Source organism: Penaeus vannamei, chromosome 42, assembly GCF_042767895.1.
Source record: "Penaeus vannamei isolate JL-2024 chromosome 42, ASM4276789v1, whole genome shotgun sequence".
Classification (NCBI taxonomy): domain Eukaryota; kingdom Metazoa; phylum Arthropoda; class Malacostraca; order Decapoda; family Penaeidae; genus Penaeus; species Penaeus vannamei.
The window spans coordinates 24,542,239-24,562,593 of record NC_091590.1 but is presented as its reverse complement, the minus strand read 5'-3'; the positions used below and the strand labels follow the sequence as shown (position 1 = coordinate 24,562,593).

At 36.2% G+C, this 20,355-nt stretch overlaps 1 protein-coding gene across 2 annotated transcripts; it reads left to right on the top strand.

The window, feature by feature from the left end:
* The first annotated feature begins 6,443 nt into the window (after positions 1 to 6,443).
* Positions 6,444 to 18,729, top strand: AsnRS (asparagine--tRNA ligase). Of its 2 annotated transcripts, XM_070118415.1 has the most exons (13): positions 6,444 to 6,589; positions 10,937 to 11,085; positions 11,340 to 11,660; positions 12,928 to 12,984; positions 13,397 to 13,601; positions 14,054 to 14,211; positions 14,430 to 14,582; positions 14,959 to 15,155; positions 15,347 to 15,488; positions 15,805 to 15,987; positions 16,579 to 16,710; positions 17,273 to 17,404; positions 17,718 to 18,729. In XM_070118415.1, exons 1-13 carry the CDS (start codon positions 6,547 to 6,549, stop codon positions 17,847 to 17,849), a joined length of 2,004 nt encoding a protein of 667 aa, XP_069974516.1. In that variant the 5' UTR covers positions 6,444 to 6,546; the 3' UTR covers positions 17,850 to 18,729. The 2 variants fall into 2 exon arrangements, with proteins under 2 accessions (XP_069974516.1, XP_027224921.2); XM_027369120.2 differs by lacking the exon at positions 11,340 to 11,660.
* Positions 18,730 to 20,355: the final 1,626 nt, after the last annotated feature.

Below are 20,355 nucleotides of genomic sequence, written 5' to 3'. Positions count from 1 at the left end.
GGTAATGATTAGCTCTGGTATCACCACAAAGGAACAGTAGAAGGAGGAGTGTGTGTCTAAAGTGCTTATCTATTTTGTTGTGGCGTGTGCTGGAGTGCCGGAGGACTGTGAGGGAGAGGAACAAGTCGGTGGTTGTTTGTAACGTTTAGTTGTGGTGAGTTCCCTTTGCAGTCCGGACTCCAATATGATGGAAGATAAATTATAAAGTAATTTTCTATATTACGTCCGCATAACCGATATCGACGATTTTGGTATCGTTGGATTCCTCTCACTCTATACAAACCCCCCGTTAGCGACAAACTTGGCCCCGATAGCAGGAGCGACGATGTCGGAGCGGCGGACGTAATATATAAAATTACCCTAATAATATAACCTCACAGTGAAAATAATGATGGTTATTCACATGACTTTCCATTGCAGGGGGCTGCGCCCCCTGCGACCCCCCCTGGGGGGCTACCGCCCCCAACCCCCGCCGAGGAAACAAAACCTCCACCACGTATTCACGGCAGGATAGAGCGCACACGAACTAGATGCGGAGCCGATAACCTACAATAACCTAGGATTTTAAGGTACTACTAGGAGGTCCTAGGCCGGAGGATACAGCTTTCTCCCGACGGAGGAGACCGTGGTGGAAGCACATCTCAAGCATTTTTTCCTGGCTAGTTGCCATTTCGCGCAGAAAATCCGTCTCCGAATGCGAGCACCCTCCACACTCGGCCATCGCGGCGGCTATGACTGACTTCTGAACACGACGGTTATTTCGGTTAGGAATACGGATGTCGTTATTCCAGAGGACGGGAAACTCGACCTTGAGGCCATCGGTGTAACTTCGAAAGAGGCGCAAAGCCAGCCGACGAGGGCGGGCCACCCTGTTCATCCTGATTATACTACAATCGTCTCTATATACAATGCTGACTATAATAAAGTTGATATGGTGATTCAGTGGGAATCTTACGAGGTAATTGTATACGCCCGCCGCTCCGACATGGATGATGATTATGTAACGCTCTAGCCTGCCGGGAATACGTGGAGGTTTTGTTTCCTTGGCGGGGGTTGGGGGGCGGAAGCCCCCCCCCCCCAGGGGGATCGCAGGGGGCGCAGCCCCCTGCAATGGAAAGTTTTGTGAATAACCATGGTTATTATGGAAAGTTATGTGAATAACCATGGTTATTTTCACTGAGCGTTATATTATTAGTGCTATTTAACCCCGCATTTTCCCTGGAACCTTCCAAGCCCTCCCCTGCTATCGGGTCCAAGTTTGTCGCTAACGGGGGTGGGGGGGGGGGGTCCGCGCAATAATAATAATATATATATATATATATATATATATATATATATATATATATATATATATATATATATATATGCAATGAGGAGAGTGAGGGGAATCCAACGATACCAAAATCGTCGATATCGGTTATGCGGACGTAATATAGAAAATTATCAATTAGAAATAATTATGCTAGATCATTTTCCCACACCTTACCGTCATTTTTACAAAATAACATCACCCCTTTCCAGCTAACAAAGTACTGTAGAAGGAGTTTTAAAATAGTCTATCATAAACATACCAAAGAAAATGAGTGATATGTAACGTTTTCTATGGTATTTTAGGGTAGACAATATTAATATTCATTCATTTTTGGTTATCTCAAGAGACAATAATTCGCAATGTTAGGATTTTATGTTAAACTTAACCAGCTCACATTTCTTTCGTGAAATAAAGGAAAAGGACATTAGTTTTTTCCTAATGAATATATCATCATCATTAATATTAGTATTAGTATTATCATTATTAGTATTGTTATCATTATTATTATTATTATCATTATCATTATAATTGTCGTTATTATAATTGTTATTGTTGCCATTACTATTACCAGTATTATCATCATGATTGTCATTATTATTAATACTATGGTAATAGTGAAAGCTATTATTATCATTACTATTTTATCATCTTTTAATAGTATTAGTATCATCATTATCATTATCATTATTATTATCATCATTATTATTATCATCATTATTATTATTATTATTGTTGTTGTTGATGATGTTGTTGTTGTTGTTATTATCATGATCAGTAGCAGCGGCATCATAATTATTACTATTATTGTTAATATAATTTTACTTTTATTTTTATTATCATTATTATTAGTAGTAGTAGCAGCAGCAGCAGTAGTAGTAGTAGTAGTAGTAGTAGTAGTAGTAGTAGTGTCATTATTATCATTATTATTAGTAGTAGTAGTATTGTTGTTGTTGTTGTTTTTATTATTATTATCATCATCATCATCATTATCATTAATATCATTATAATTATTAATATCATCATTATCCTTATTGCTATTATTGTTATTATTATCATTACCATTATTATTATTGTTATTGATACCATCACCCTTATAATCCTTATTAGAATTACCATTGCCATTATCATTATCATTATTGTCTTTATCGTTATCATTTTCATGATAATAATAATATTGATTACTATGAAAATTATTATGTTGATTATGGTGATGATGATTATAATAATAATGATAATAGTATCGATTATAGTAATAATTATAATGATAGTAATAATGAAAATAACAATGCTGACTTTTGAAAAATTCTAATTATATGAAAATAATGGTAATAATTATGAGAATAATGATAATGATGATGATAATGATACTAAAAAGGATGATAATAATAATAATTATACCAATAAATTATTATTATTATTATTATTATTATTACTATCATTATTATTATTATTATTATTATTATTATTATTATAATGATAATGATAATGGTAACAATTGTATTAATGATAATGACGATAATAACAATAATGATAATAATGATGATAACAATAATGAGAATAATGATGATGATTATCAATATGTCAGTGTCTTTATTATCATTGTTATTATTATTGTTGTTATTGTTACTCTTATTATTATTATTATTATTATGATTATTATTATTATAATTATTGTTATTGTTATTATTGATATTATCGTTGTCATTATTATTATCGTTATTATTATCGTATATTATTATTATTATTGTTGTTGTTGTTGTTGTTGTTATCATTATTGTTACCATCGTCTTCATCAGCAATAGCAGCACAATTGTAATAATAATAAGAAGAATAGTAGGAGTAGTAGTAGTAGTAACAATAGTAATAATAATAATGATAATGATAATAAAGATAATACTTATGATAACAGTAATGATAATGATAATGATGATACTAATAATAATGATTATAATAAAAGTAATAATAATAATGATAATAATGATGATGATGATGATGATGAAAAATCATAATAGTAATAATAATAAAATTAAAAATGATAATGATGAAAACAATAATGATAATCATGATAATGATAACAAATAAAGTTTTAATGATAATGATAACACTGATAACAATAATGACAGCAATACTACTACTTCTACTTTTACTACTACTACTAATTATTATTATTATATCAATAATGATAAAATGAGAATGAAAATAAGAATGATGATGATAGTGATAGTAACGATAATAATGATAGTAATAATAATAATAAGGATAATAATGATTATAAAAATAATAGTAATAATAATGATAATAATAATAATGATATTAAGTATAATAATGATAATAATAATGATATTAATAATAATAATAATAATGATAATAATAATAATATAATAATGAGAACAATAATAGTAATCATCGTCGTCATCATCATCATCATCATAACGATAATTATGATAATGATAATAGTGATGATAATGATAGTGATAATGATGGCAATGATATTAATTTGTATAATGACCATTGTCGTTTCTGGTATTATTGCTTTTGTTATTTTTTTATCATTATTACTATTTTTATTGTTATTGTTATCACTATTATCATAATTGTCGTTGTGGATGTTCTTATTATTAACATTATCATTATTATTATTACTATTATTAATATTATTATTATTGTTGTTGTTGTTATTATCATCATCATCATCATTATCATTATTACTATGATTATCATTATATAGCAATAATAATCATCATGATAGCGATGTTAGCAATAATAACAATGTTTGTGGTTGTTGTAATTATCATTATCATTATTATCATTGCCATCGTCATCATCATTATCATGATCATTATTATTATCATCACTGTTATTATCATTATTATTATCATTACTGTTTCTATCACTATTACTACCTATTTTATCACTACTACCTGTTATTTTGTTATTAATAGCATTAATATCATTATCATTGTCCTTATTATCATTTTAACTTGAAAATGATTGTTATTTTCAACATTAACATTAATAATATTACTATCATTATTATCCTTAGCATTATTATTATCATCATTATCATCATCATCATCATTATCATTATCATCATCATCATTGTTATTACCGTTACCTTTTTGCCACTGTTACTACTACTGCTGCTGCTACAATCATCATGATTTGCTATCATCATCACCACTATCCTCACCATCAGCATCATCACCACTATCATCATCATCAGCACCATCATCATTCTTTTCCTTGCCGTTCTCCTTCGCCTTTCCGGCCGCAAGCAAGCAACATGCATAACAGCATAACTGTGGCATATTGCATCAGGTCCTATCTGCTCATCCATATAAATCTACATTTACTGATAACATCGTTTCTTCCTTTTAACTGTATCTATATCCCCTTTATATCTTATCTTTATGGCTGTATTTTCTTTGCCTTGATATTTCCTATCAGATATTTTCATATTTTCTGCCTTGCATTTGTTGTAATATAATTCTTTTTTTTAATTCATATAATATTGTATTCTGGGATAGGCAAACCTTAACGTCAAAGTGTATGGAGTACATAAGCCTACGTTTGGGTAGACTAATAAGATTATTTAAGAAATGATCTGTTTGTGTGATATTTTTGCCTTCTCTTTCTGTTAGTCTTTCTATCTGTCTGTCTTTCTTTATCACTACTGTATATGTCTCTATCCTCATCTACCTAAACTACACTTGTACCTTCCCCCCTCTCTCTCTCTCTCTCTCTCTCTCTCTCTCTCTCTCTCTCTCTCTCTCTCTCTCTCTCTCTATCTCTCTCTCTCTCTCTCTCTCTCTCTCTCTCTCACCCTCCTATCTCTCTCTCTCCCTCCTCTCTCTCTCTTTCTCTCTCTCTCTCTCTCTCTCTCTCTCTCTCTCTCTCTCTCTCTCTCTCTCTCTCTCTCTCTCTCTCTCTCTCTCTCCTTCCTATCTCTCTCTCTCCTTCCCCCTATCTCTCTCTCTCTCCTTCCCCCTATCTCTCTCTCTCTCTCTCTCTCTCTCTCTCTCTCTCTCTCTCTCTCTCTCTCTCCTTCCTTTCTCTCTCTCACCCTCCTCTCTCTCTCTCTCCCTCCTCTCTCTCTCTCTCTCTCTCTCTCTCTCTCTTCCTCCCTCCCTCCCTCTCTCTCTCTTTCTCTCCCTCCCCCCCTCCCTCCCTCCCTCCCTCCCTCCCCCTCTCTCTCTCTCTCTCTCTCTCTCTCTCTCTCTCTCTCTCTCGCTCGCTCGCTCGCTGTCTATCTGTCTGTCTCCCCCCCCCCCTTTCTCTCTCTGCCGATGATGCAATGAAGATGAACCAAGATCGTGAGAGAGAAGAAATAGGTCGCTCTATGTGTTTCACTTTCACCTTTCCCTCTCTGGGTATGCTTACCTTTTATTCAGGTGCTGAGGGAATATTCTAAGGTTTTTATTTGAAGATGTAGGATAGATGGAAAGAGAATGGAATGGCGAGAGAGAGAAAACAAAATAATTGATAGTTGAAAGATGAAAAAACAAACAGGCTCATTTTAGAATTATTATATCGTATTTCTTATTTCGTGTTTCTATGTTTTACTTTCGGTATTGCACAATGCTTTGAAAAACTGAATAGGTAAGATACACTTTGTCTTTGAAATCGGAATGCCGTATTACCTGTAATTTTTCGTTCATATCCTGTGGAGGATTAGATTATTCATATTTATATATTTTTGTGATAAAGTTTCTTATTTTTGATTAAGGTAATTCTATTTGTTTTATTTTATGTGCAAATGACTACTGTATTGATAAAATATAGTTTTAGAAATATAATGAGATTAAAATTTCGAAGCCGAAGTCAAAGCCAAAAGTAGAACATTACCCCTACCACATATCAAGATCCATTTTAACCAAAATTAAACTTCAGACAAGAAATACAAAGTCAAAATACTAATTTAAAAATTTAAGTGCTTAGTATCATGTACTCAAAGAAAGAGAAAAGTAACGAAAGACAAGAAACGTGGCACGAAATGTGGACAAGAAGAGAGACAGGAGTAAAACCGAAATGATAAAAATTTAATAAAATCAGTTGGTAGATAACAAACTAACATATAATGAATGGAAGATATTATAAATAAAAAACAAGAATTGTTTTCAAGACTACAGAACGTGGTGTAAGAAAAAGCAGGAAAAACGGAAGCAGACGAACGCGAGGGTCAGTGTTGCAGAGAACGTCGTCGCGTGTGGATGTAGCGCTTCCTTTCTCTCGGAATGGCAAACGAGACGACAGAACAAATGGCTCAAATGAGTTTAGGTGAGTCCACATTTTAACAATCACCCGTCCCTATTCATCCCTACCAGACCGAATTAGACCCACATACCCTATTTTATCTCCTTTTTCGTAATCTTCCAAGATGGACTTAGAACATGCGGCGCGTGTTGTGTCAAAATATGTTTCCTTTTATGACCTATTATTTCTTTTAATAACAACAAACCAACACATCTGATATGCTAGTCCTCCTCTATTCCACTCCATTACGGCGAATCCACGTGAAATTCCGTATAATGAAGGTGCAATTTATCTATATAGCATAAGGTCATGAATATCCGGCAGGAGGTCAGAGAGAGAGAGAGAGAGAGAGAGAGAGAGAGAGAGAGAGAGAGAGAGAGAGAGAGAGAGAGAGAGAGAGAGAGATAGATAGATAGATTATGAAATGCGAGTTTTATGGTTTTTGGTTAGGTTTGTGTGGATCGGGAAGAAGATTAATGGGTAGAGGTTGAAGACCGCGACGCGCGTAGATAGAGGAAAATGGACACCGCCATCTTATAGAGCGGGAAAAATACAAGGGGAGAGCGTATAGTTTAAGATGCACCGGCCTTATAGTCACCGCTAAATGACGAAAATATAACGCGCGGCCGCCTTTCAAATTCAAAGTCGATGAGCTTGTTTACCTTGCTAGGAAAAACACGACACTGACCCACGAACGCATTTTTGCGTTCGCGAACTAGTCCGTGTATCATTACGCGCTTGTCAAAACGATATTTGGCTAATTATCTGTGTCTGCTGGTACGCATTTATACCTTTAAAGTCTTTTAGTAATGTTATTATACTTCAATTGCATATTTTTATATTTATCTATACCCTCATATCGAATCCTGCGCATCGAGTGTTTCACACTTTCTTGCGCCAGCCACAAGTTGACAGCTCACCAACCCGCTCATTTCGAGATTGAAAGTCGGTGAGAAATGTTGCGTTTCCAGTGTTGTGTTGATTCTGGGTTCTTTTTTAAGACCTTTACAGTGGCATCGAAGAATAATTCGACTTCAGTAACCATCCCAGTTTTATATCTGAGCCCATCAAGAGCTCCAAAGGACGAAAAAGGTGATTAAAATCGAAGCAATCCCAGCAGTACAAAGAAACGAAAGTTTCACGTTTCCTGATATAAAGGTATTTGGTTTATTATTTTACGGTGTGAATGCAGCTCTGTCTTGCCGTACATACCGTGGTGGAGAGAATGTGTCCTGGGGGGTGTTGGGGGGCTTGCCCCCCATCAACCCTCTCCTCGGGCAGTGCCCGAAGGACACGCTTAGTCACGGCAATTTATATTGATATATTAGGTTGGTTGGTTTATTGGTCAATACGTTTTTGGGGGTTGGAACGTGTAAATTCCCGTAGATTTTTTGCCGAAATGTGGGTTGGGTTCCCGTAGAGTTTTTGATTGATTTTCGCGTCAGTCCGTAAACTTTCAAAGATGGCGGTTACATCCGTAGAGTTTCATTGGCCGATTTTAAGCGCTTTTTGTGCTAGTTTTATGCATTTTTGATCGTTATTCTTCTTATTTAAGCTTGTTTTACCCCATAATTTCCCTGATATACTTCATGCCCTCCCCTGCTAACGGGACTATCAAATCAAAATCGTCGATGGAGAAATGGTACTCGATCTCCTGAACGATTAATCGCAAAAGAAACAACGCCAAAAATCGATGAAATCATAGGATTTCATGCAGAAAAACATCATTTTTTTCGACTTAGTCTCTGCGAGGGTGCGTCGCGGTCTTCAACAATTACCGATTAATGTTTTTTTAAGTAATTTTTTGTTTCCACACAGCCACCCAAATTGCAAAAATTGTTCCTTGTTTCAATTACTCACATGGCCATAGTTATTTTATTGCAAATGACAGAAATAAGTACGTTTACGAAGTGACTCCACCCTCGGAGACGGTCCCTATTACTCCAGGTACTCCGAGGGAATCCATAGACATTGCCTTATGAATCAAAAACCTTCCGACCCCTGATCCAATTGCTGTATGTCCCTGCCGAGGGCTCGGACCCTGGACCCCCCCCTGTGTGTTGTGGGCATAATCTCAGCGCAGCATTAGTCATTACTAATTTTCTTCTTTTCTGACGCTATTTTTTAGCCAACATAGATTATTTATTTATCAGTGAGGGTATTTTTTTCCCCTATTTTTTTCCCCATATGTTATAATATGTCATTACATATTCCTGTAGATTTATACCAAAGTTTTGTGTTGCACAAATCTCATATTATCAACTTGTGAATAAAATTGCTTACCTAAAATCTCAAGAATTTTCCTCGCTTTCTCAAGACTTTTCCTCGCTTTCTCAAGACTTCCTCGCTTTCTCAAGACTTTTCCTCGCTTTCTCAAGACTTTTCCTCGCTTTCTCAAGATACCCCTATAGATGGTTAGACTTTGCTAAGTCATGCGGTGTGCTGTCACTTTGGCAACAGTGCCGTTCGTGTACCGTAAGGTTTAGGATCCTTCAAATGCGGGCGTTGGCTCAAAACTCCGCCTAATATTTTTTCAAGGGAATTATATTTTACAGTTTCTGTTTCTGTAATTTCCATAATAATATATTCAAAGAAAAAGAACAGAAAATGAAATATGATAAAGGGGTTTAATGGAATGAAAAGTTTGTTTCCTTATGAATTGTAAATCATTATAAGACAAACAGTTTATCTCTTACCTTTAAACTCCTCGTCTCTCTAAATGGAGAATATACCTACTATTGAATGAAATAGAGACTATATCAATTGGAAAACTTTGAATTAAATATAGTGAATATATTATCATCCTCTCTATCTACATCTGCATCCTTGTCATTAGTGTTATTACATGGAAATTAATCTATTAAAGGCAGATCATTTTTCAAAATTTCTAATAACATTCTTCTGTTGTAGTTATATTCAGTGACTATCATTTACCAAATTCATAAAATTGTAAGTATGGAAGTAGGCCGATATTTTATTTCAGTGATGTCCATATCCCGTCAGAGTGTAAGGGTTGCCAGTCGGAAGTGTGTGTCGCTGTTTTAGGTGCACTGTATATATGTAGGAGAAAATATTATGCATTGTAAAGATGCTAGGGAAGCTTTAATAATTTATAACATTTAATGTGGAAGATACTTAAGTTTAAGTATAGAATTTTTAAAGCTTGATATATAATAGAGCTGTCCGTGCAGATCAGCAACCATGCTCCAACTTCAGCAGTCGTTTTAAGCAGCAAACAATGCAGTTCTTGGCCTCGGAGTGACGGTTCTTAACCAAGTAAACCTGCTTAAAATGCCTTTATTTCCATTCATTTTTCCAAGGCTAGCAAACTTCACCTTGTACCATAAGGCTGTGTGAAACTGTAACTATACCCTTTTTCCATCTTCATCATCATTGCCTTTGATCATGCTTGTTTTTCATATTTTCTTTACTGTCTTCTTCCACTTCGTTTAATTTTTTCAGCTTTTCTTTTTCTTTTCCTCCTCCTCCTCCTCCTCCTCCTCCTCCTCCTCCTCGTCCTCTTCCTCTTCCTCTTCCTCTTCCTCTTCCTGTTCCTCTTCCTCTTCCTCTTCCTCTTCCTCTTCCTCTTCCTTTTCCTCTTCCTCTTCCTTTTCCTCTTCCTCTTCCTCTTCCTCTTCCTCTTCTTCTTCCTCTTCCTCTTCCTCTTCCTCCTCCTCCTCCTCCTCCTCCTCCTCCTCCTCCTCCTCCTCCTCCTTCATCAAGCAGTGCCATTGCTTCCTTTATTTTGGGATAGTATTAGATGTATTCATTGTAGAAAGTTATCATACTGAAAAAAGTGAGTAAAGGAGTAAAGGACTTGAAACTCCCAGGACTATCATATCAAGAACTAGTTTCAGAGGATCATCTTTCAGTGATTATATGGTATTGTATGTGTTTCATCAGTTCAGGTTAACTGATGTAGTCTATATATATATATATATATATATATATATATATATATATATATATATATATATATATATATATATATATATATATTTATAATTTTTTTTTCCCCCAACAACAAACTTAAAAGCAAAGAACAAGTTTCGATATATTCTCATGTACTTGGACATGGATGCAGGCGGGTGAAGACCAGTTGTAAATATTGAGGAAGGAGTGCCTGCAGATATGAACACTTTTCATTGTACTCTATATTCTAATATATGTAAGGGGAAGGAGAGCAGAGGTGGAGGGATGAGGTGTGTCAGCCATGTAGGATATGAACCAGATTTTACTGGTTTACTTGTCATTCTTTCTCCTAATTATATATTATTTTCTTTTGTATAGAATTTTTCATATTTATTGACTTGTTTAGTGACTTACTTAACCTTTTTATCAGCTCAACTATATATGTATTTCTGTCCCCAGGAGAGCTTTACACCTCGGAGAAGCATGGCTCAGATGAGACGGGGGATGGTACTGCTGACCGTCCCTTGAAGACGGCCATGCAGGCCATGCGCAAGGCTGGCAAGGAGCCTTTCCCCACCATCTATGTTGACGCTAAAGAGGAAGGACAGGTTGGGATTTGTGCATATTGAGCTTAGATTGTCTTTTTTTTTATTATTATTATTATTATAAGTATTATTAGGAGATACCTACCTATGATTTCTTTGGTAAAAGATGAGTTACTTTGATGTAGATTTTTGTTCATTAGAACACAGTGAAATGAGCTCTTTGTTCAAGGGTTCTATACCATTAGCATCAATAGTAGAACCCGCATTGGATTCTCCGTGCCATTTTGCGTGTCTCAGAGGATGCTGTTGCCTTCTAGAGTGAGGGGCCCAAGGTGTCGGGCAGCAGCAATGCAATAGCTGACATGGCTCCTTGCCTGCAAGCGCTGGACATGCATTTATGTGAGTCCAGTTACCTTGCAGGCCACCAGCCGACACAAGCCGACACTCTCGCCCACCAGCGGCTAAGAGGGGGAGCCATAGCGACAGCAGAGACCCAAGGTGGAGACTCCCATGGCTACCCCCATGTCGCACGCTGGTGGAGACACATTGAGAGTTTTGGCAGCGAGAGGGAGGGGTTTCCTTCTGCTGACCCTGCTGTTCTGGAGCGGTTTAGCTTAGGGGATGTATGTTTACCGCAGGTGAATGTCGGCTGGTGTGTACAAGTAGCGCAGTTTTAGTAAAAGAAAAATTAAAGGTTTTCACTGTTTTTTCCTTGTGCTTATGCATGGATATAATTGTCTTTGTTGAAACTCGCAGTTGGAATTTATTTTGGAAGAATTTAACCCATTTGCTCCAGATTTCCTATCATATGACGGCAAAAATTATATCATTGCTGAGAGACACCTAATCACTTCACTAACCCAAGTCCTGTTGTCCGGTATGATGCCTTGTTTACTCGGCCCTGCCAAATTTGATTTGACATTTTAATCTGTGAAATGGGTTAAGTTTTCTCTTGGATAGTAATTCATTGAGTTTCATCCGTTCTTTCTTATGATTCCTGTTCAGTTATTTTTTCATCTTATTTTCATCATCGCTTTCGATCTCCTGCATTTGGTAATGCCTGCATGGGATTGTGCTTTACAGAGTTTTAAGATAAAAGATTCATTAAATGAAACAATGACTTTCATTCTCAAGTTCGAATCGCTTTAAAAAACATGTTGGGGGGGGGGGGATCTATGGAGAGACTGGCTTGTTGGACATTGCCATTAGTTTCATACACAAGTAATGATGACAGTATTGCATGTTTACTTAAATCCATTTTTCAAGTGAATTTTAACTTAAAGTTAGTGTGTGTCCTTATGTACAACTGTAATAGTTATATTAGTAAATGAGTAGTTTATTGTTATTTTTTTATTATTATTATTATTATTATTATTATTATTATTATTACTATTGTTATCGTTATTATTTTCATTTTTATCATTGTTATCAATTTTATGGATATGAGTATTATGGTGATGTTGATTATGATCATTATAGTATATTATCTATTTCTTTTATTTTGATTATTATGATGATTATGATTATAATGATGTTTATGGTTGTTATTACATACTATATATTTCTTTTATTAGGATGATAATTATTTTTATTATTATTACAGTTAATATTTTTGATATTATTATTAGTAGTAGATAGTAGTAGTAGTAGTAGTATAATTATTATTATTACTAGCTATTATTTTCTTTGTTATTGTCATTATTCATAATGATATTCATATTGTTCTTATTTTTATTATTGTCATACACTGACTGTTGACCCATATTGATTTTAGAGTATGGTAAAAAATGAAAGAAAGAAAGGAAGTAAAAGTAACATGGTTAACAGAACACAAAATTAGCAAGTGTATTATCTTGAATGTTGAGAACCTTCAACTAAACCGAAGTATTTTTTCATTGTTTTCAGAAATACGAAGTGATTGCGAAGAGTCAATTGAAGAAACTCACAAAACTCTGGAAAGATGTAAGTACACACTGGTAGATAAAAGTTAAGATTTTTCTGCATAGGTTGCAAAGGCAGATGGTAAAAGCTATTGAATTTGAAAACCAATACTGCAATGACCCATTTTTATGGTAAAGGTCAATTAGTTTCATATAATAGCTATGACTGGTATTACTAGATAAATTGATTTCAGTTGTGATTTTGAAGTAATAGTAGCAAGGTCTTTAATGTGGAGAGAGATAGGTGATATTGTTTTTTGGGAATAAGAGTCCAATGTTTGATACCACAAATGTTTTTCCATTTTAAGATTCATAGTCAAGAAGTTATTTCAAAGATTGTGGATTTCAGCATCATTAGTTTGAAGGAAAATTTTCCCAAATGACCATGTTCTTTGATCTGAAATAATCACCCAAAATAATGACACCCATTCCAGGAGTGCAAAAAGATTGAAGCTCGGCTCAAGAAAGAGAAGGAAGATGCTGAGAAGAGGGCGAAGGCCATTGAGGAAGCCAAGAAGGTCGTGATCACAGAAGACAAGAGCCTGCCGGCCCCTACATGCATCAAGATCCGCGACGGGAAGGAGCACAGAGGGAAACGTGTCAAAATCAGGGGATGGGTCCACAGGCTAAGGAGGCAGGGTACGTGAGGGGGAGAAGCTGTTGGGGCTTGAGTTGTTTTGTTTATTGTTTTAATTGAAGAAAAATTTGTCTTCCATAGTCGGATTTTTTTTTTAAATTATATTTATTATTATTATTTTATTATTATTATTATTATTATTTTTTTCTTTTTTTTTTTTTAAGAAAGAAAGGATTCTTTAAATGATGGTGTTCTTTTTGCAGTGACAGTATATATTTTTTGAATTGACCAAAAAAATAAAAAAAAATAAAAAATAAAAATAATCAAAATAATAATAATTCAAGAAAGATAATCTGGTCATGCAGAAAAGAAAAAATAGACAAAGAAAGTAAAGATCATTAATGATGTTGATTATTATTAATGATATTGAGTATTATTAATAAGCAATGGCAATAGTTAGTAATGATAATGATAGTATAGCATTGAAATTGATTAATTAGGAATATTATTCCAGGCAAAAACATGATGTTCATCGTTCTGCGAGATGGCTCAGGATACCTACAGTCGGTGCTGACAGACCAGCTCTGCCAAACGTACGAAGCCATCATCCTCAACACAGAAAGCACTGTCACTCTCTATGGCATGCTGCAGGAGGTGCCAGAGGGGAAGGAGGTCAGTGGAATGTCCAGTGTTTGTTATTATTACTGATGTTTATTATTTATTAATTTGTAGATTTTTGTAGATTTGGGTTTTGTCATTATTTAGTTTTATCTATTTTGGCAGTATGTACATTTACATTTTTTAGACTGACTACAAATTGACCTAATATTGACAACATTTAGACAAATTCTGTCAGTATTATATTGCAAAACCTCCTGCTTCTCCCATAGGCCCCAGGTGGACACGAACTCCAGGTAGATTACTGGGAGCTGGTGGGAGAGTCACCAGCTGGTGGTGCTGAGGCAGAGATCAACCAGCTGTCCAACCCCGATGTGCAGCTGGACAAGCGACACCTTATGATCCGCGGAGAGAACTGCTCTAAGGTAAGAGAAAACAGGCTAGGGAGAACAAAAGTGACCATGTTTGTTAATGTAGCATGAAGCCTTTTTTTCATAAGCCATGAAGGAAAATCATAATTTTGAGAGGTGCTAAGTATTACTTACTGAGATTGCATTCTGAAAGAAGTCACAGATTTACTTCTGCACTCCAACATCCACCCAGTCAGAAATGGATTCAAACTCAGCCCATGAAAGATCACTCCAATTAGTTAGATCAAATGACTCCTGCACTCCAGCCGGCCCAAGTTGACTCCATCCAACCAACCAAATACATACCCAATGCCCTTTCTCACCCCCCCCCCCTCTCCTTTCTTTGCTAGCCACCCCTAACCAGGATTTTCTGTTGCTTGTCTTGCTGCAGGTGCTGCGGCTGCGTTCAATCCTTATGAAGGCCTTCGTAGACCACTACACAGACCGTGGCTATGAGTGGATATCCCCCCCAACCTTGGTGCAGACGCAGTGTGAGGGTGGGTCCACACTCTTCGACTTCAATTTCTTTGGGGAGAAAGCCTACCTCACCCAGTCCAGCCAGCTGTACCTCGAGACGTGCATTCCCAGGTGAGGGCAATTTCCCTTTTTCTAGTGCAGGTTTTTGTCTGTCTTTTGTGGTTTTGGATGTGATAATACCTAATTCTTTGTTTTTTGATTTTTGGTTAGTTTGGTGTCATTTGTTGTGCAGGGAAGTTTACTGTAAGTTTTTTCTTTCTTTATATTACCATAACGTGATGTATCTTATGCATTGCTTACAGTTTCGGTGATGTGTTCTGCATTGAGCAGAGTTACCGAGCAGAGCAGTCACGTACCAGAAGGCATTTGGCTTCTTACACTCACGTTGAGGCCGAGTGTCCCTTCATCAGCTTTGATGACCTCCTGGATCGCATTGAGGATCTGGTATGTAATCTTTATTTTAGGGGTCCAGAAGAATAAAAGAAACAGAGGCAGTCTTTATTAGTTAATTTGATATGGTACCTTCTTCCCAAAATAAAGACAGTTAGATTTATTTATTATTGTTATTAGTTTCTGAATTTTATGATGTATTTTTTTTTACTTTTTTTATAGGAAAACTATAATGATGCAAAAAGTGTTTATTTTGATATTGATCATGATTTTATTTCTTTAGTGAACAATGAAATTTTACATTGATATTCTTGTGAGCTGCAAAATGTTATATCTCATTACAACGTAATATTATTTTCTCCCAAATAAGGTGTGTGATGTGGTGGACCGAGTGTTGAAACACCCAGTAGGTGGAGAGCTGATGAAGGACCTCCACCCTGAGTTCGTGGCCCCTACTCGGCCCTTCCTCAGGATGCCATACAAAGACGCTATCCAGTACCTTAAGGACAATGGTATCACCAAAGAGGATGGGACGCTGTACGAGTTTGGAGAGGTCAGTTTGGTTGTGGTTCAATGAGTTTTTTGAGTATGTGAGTGGGTGAGAGAGTGAGTGGGAAAGTGATCAGTTTGTCTGTTTTTATCTTTGTGTGTGAGCAGGAGAATGAGTGTGTGTTTGGTATTGTTGCGCTCAAGGAGTTGTTCTATTCCTTTCCTTTGTCACACCATCATGAAAAGGCCAGTCTGGATAGCTTCCTTCAAAACCTTTCTTTTTCTACTGGAAAAAGAAAGGTTTTGTTTTGTTTTCCTCCTCTTTTCATCATCATCCATTTTATCTTGGTTTCTATTTCCCATCTGCTGCTTTTTTTCTTCCTCTTTTTCTCCCTGTATTGAAATAAACTTGTCAGTTATTCAGTTACTTCTTCTGGCCTGAGTGCAAAATCATATCTCTTCAGCTTCTCTGCCTCCCATCTTTCCTCATTGTCGTCATCATCACCACCACCATCAATCATCCATAATCAATCCTTATTTTCCTTATTTTTCATGTTAATCTTTTCAATTTCACTCTCATCCTCTTTATTTTTCTTTGTTCCTTTCTCTTTGTACAGCCACATTTATTGCTAACTTCTCCCCTTATCCTCCACAGGACATTCCCGAGATGCCTGAGCGCAAGATGACAGACAAGATCGGCAGACCAATCCTGCTGAACCGCTTCCCTGCGGGTATCAAGGCCTTTTACATGTCCCGCTGTGAGGATGACAAGAGCCTCACTGAATCTGTGAGTATTCACCACTATTCTTGTCATTGTTGTTATTATTACTACTGTTGTAGTTATGATTATTATGATGATTATAATTATTTTTATTAAAGTTCAGTCTTTCTAATGTTAAAATAGACTGCATATGACATTTTATATGTAAGAAGTCTCAGAATACTAATTTCAAAGCGTTTGAGATTTTAAAATCATGTACCGCAAAACCTTTGAAAACATAACCTTTTTGTGCATGCAATCGCACGCCTCATATTACAAAGGCTGCAAATTATTGTTGATATATCATTATTGATATTGATAATGTTAGTGATACTCTCATTGTTATTGTTATAGTTATTATGTGATATTGTTGATGTTATCTCCACATCGTTTTGTCATTTTAATTGATATTATTATTCTCTTATATGTATAAACTTACATTTTGGTATCGCATAACATGTTATTTATTTGTTACTAGTTATACTCTGTTGGATACACAACCATTATGACATATGAGAATTAACAATATTTATATTCAATATTTCCTATATATTCTCCTCATCTTAATCACACTTGATAATCCTTTCAGGTTGACTTGTTGATGCCAGGTGTGGGAGAGATTGTCGGAGGCTCAATGAGGATGCACGATTTCCAAGAACTCATGGATGCTTACAAGGCTAACGAATTGGATGCAAAGCCATACTATTGGTATACTGATCAGGTAAGAGTTTTTTGGTAATTGTTTGTTATTACAATTAGGTGAGTTTTTTGATAATCTGTTTCTTTATTTGAAGTAATTATATATTGTAACCTCTATTTTTTACTGGTTTGTTTTTTTGGTGGCCTAGTTACTAAGAATGACAAACAAACAGACAAACAAAAAATCCATGGATATTATATCTTTGTTACATAGATCTAAAAGTAAGATTTTATGCTTGCTAAATTTTTAACAAATTCATAAAATTCATTGTATAATTTATAAATGATAAGTGATATAATTACCTCAACATGTATCTCATTTCCTTTCATTTCAGCGCCGGTATGGGACCAGCCCCCACGGTGGTTATGGACTGGGCTTGGAGCGCTTCCTTTGTTGGATAGCCAACCGCTACCACATACGAGAAGCCACACTTTACCCCAGATTCGTCGGCCGTTGCACGCCTTAAGCAAATAATGATTAATAAATATATTATAACCACAGTGTGAAAGGAGTACTAGGGATTTTTTCTTTCTTTCCTTTAATGTACACAACATTGTTGCTAGAGACACATGGGGAGTCCATCGACTGTTACTTTCAAAGCTGTTTTATAGCTTGCAGTTTTGTATTTCTGATTAATGTGAGATACATTAATGAAATGGCCCTTTTATATTTATGAATAACAACACCATACTTATCTGTGATTCGAGGAGGGGTGTGCCAGAGTAATAAATGGAGAGGGTGGGTTGAGGGGCTTTTTTCAATGCTGAATTTTCCTTAGAAAATTTCATCTGGCCTGATTAAATAATTTGACTATCAAAAAGCGTGCCTTTCATTTCTTTTATTTTAATTTAACAAAACAATTGATTCAGGTTATTTATCATATCTTTATGACAGTTTTAAATGGTCTTCATTTTCATATGCAATTCGTACTTGATTTTAAAAGTTGCACCAATTTATACGCAGTAATAATTTTAAAGAGAGGGACATGTTTAAGGCTTGCCCAGAAGAGCAGGCATGATTGGCGGGCATGAGGAGGAGCACCAGTAGAAATGCCATTAGAGGTGGGCAAACTACTTAGGAAACAAGTCATTTTCCCATTGTTTTCTTGGCTCTGATGTTACCATTACAGCTGCCTGTTATTGTGCCTGCTGATCCTGGCTGCTTGTGGAAAGACTTTTTCACTTGTATAGTAGTTTTACCAAAGCATTATTTATGGAAGGTAAATGAAGGCTTAATGTAATGATAACTTATTTTTAAGAAGTAAATTTTCCTGTACTTTTCTCCACATTGTTATTTCATATTATGGGTAAATCTATGTTAAATTGAAAATACACATCCAAAGACTTTTTTTTTTTTTTTTCCTTGGTAACCATTAGTTAAAAAATGTGTTCACAAAACTTCAGAACATTTGATATGCATACTCGTGTTCACCTGTACACATGCACACATCCACTCATACACGCACAAGTAATTATGATAAATTGTAGTAATAAATATTTCTATATATAAAGGATATTTGTGGTATACCTCTTTAAGACTCGCTTTTCTTTCAACGTGAGAGGGGAAGACAGAGAAGAATAAGGAATTCATAGGATATGGAACATTGATGATAAAATATTGGAGACACCAAAAACAGCCAGTGGTGTCTATGAAGGCAAAGGCCAGAGGAGGAGAAGGGTGACGGAAAGGAGGATGATGGATCCCAAAATCTAGTTAAATGACCGTTTAATACAAACAAGTTTAGTTAAGTGGCTTAAGTCCAGAGCTGATTGACTATGAAATTCATTTAAATTACTTTGATAAGGAAGTACATACAAGTGTGCTAACAGTTTATTGCTGTTAAATAAGTAATACCTCATTGGTTTTGAGGTCACTTCCCCCCTGATCCCTTGTTGTCATGGGAGGGCTTAGGAGACTGAGACCCAGTGCAGGGATCTTCCCTGCCTAAGGCCTCAGCCCTCGACTCGACTAATTTTGCATGGTCTTTTTCCCTTCGGCTCTTTCGTTTCCGTCCTTTTTCCAACCCCTTTTACTATCTACTTCCTAAGGTGTAAGAGCCATGCTGAAAGGATGAAAGGCTGACTTTGTGCCAGTCCTGAATGGCCAGAGGGAACCATAGGCATGGTATTCCCCTGTTTTGTTGTTTAACCCTTACACCTCAAGGGGACCTTGAGGGGTGGACTGTTTATTTCCCCAACATAGCCAAGGCTTCCCATGGCCAGTAATGAAGATGTAATACCCATATTAGAGGCAATGAGGCTTGCCCCTTCATCAAATAGCCCAACCGGTTCAAACTCTTCCTGCTCTCCTTTAACCATGACTCTGAACACTACAACTACTACCCACTCCTCAATGCCTACTAGTGCATTATCCACCCAAGTCAAGACTCCTGCTCTCCCAATTTCAACTTCATCAACTCTACCCCCACAGCCTTCTTCACCAATCACCTCATCTTCCCTTAGTATTACCTTACAGCCTTATTCACCATCTCCTCATCCTTCTACCACCCACAACTCTACCAATATCTTAAATGCTCTATTTAGCCCAGCCAAATGGGACTGATTTTTTGTGATCCCCCCTACAGCTCCTTACTCAAGCAAGACCCTTCTCTTTCAACAATGTCTCCAAGAGCAGAGTCCTCTTCTGTACCCAACCCGATCGTTCCTGTCTTGTTAGTTATATCTGAAACTGAAGCTATAGCACTATCAAATCTAACTGATTTCTCTGGCAATCCCATTCCTGCAGAACCTCACCCAACTCTTAATACTTGTACTGGAACTGTGTCTATCTCCCCAGCATTTACTTGGCTGCCTCAAAGACCGAGATGTGATATCAGTAGTGTTACTCCATTCCTCCTAGAGGTCATCGAAAGAAACCCACCAACATTACCAAAATTACTTTCCGTATACATGACCTTCCCTTTCGAATCTACATTGTTGGACAATCGCTTCGTGTTTGACCATACCAACCTC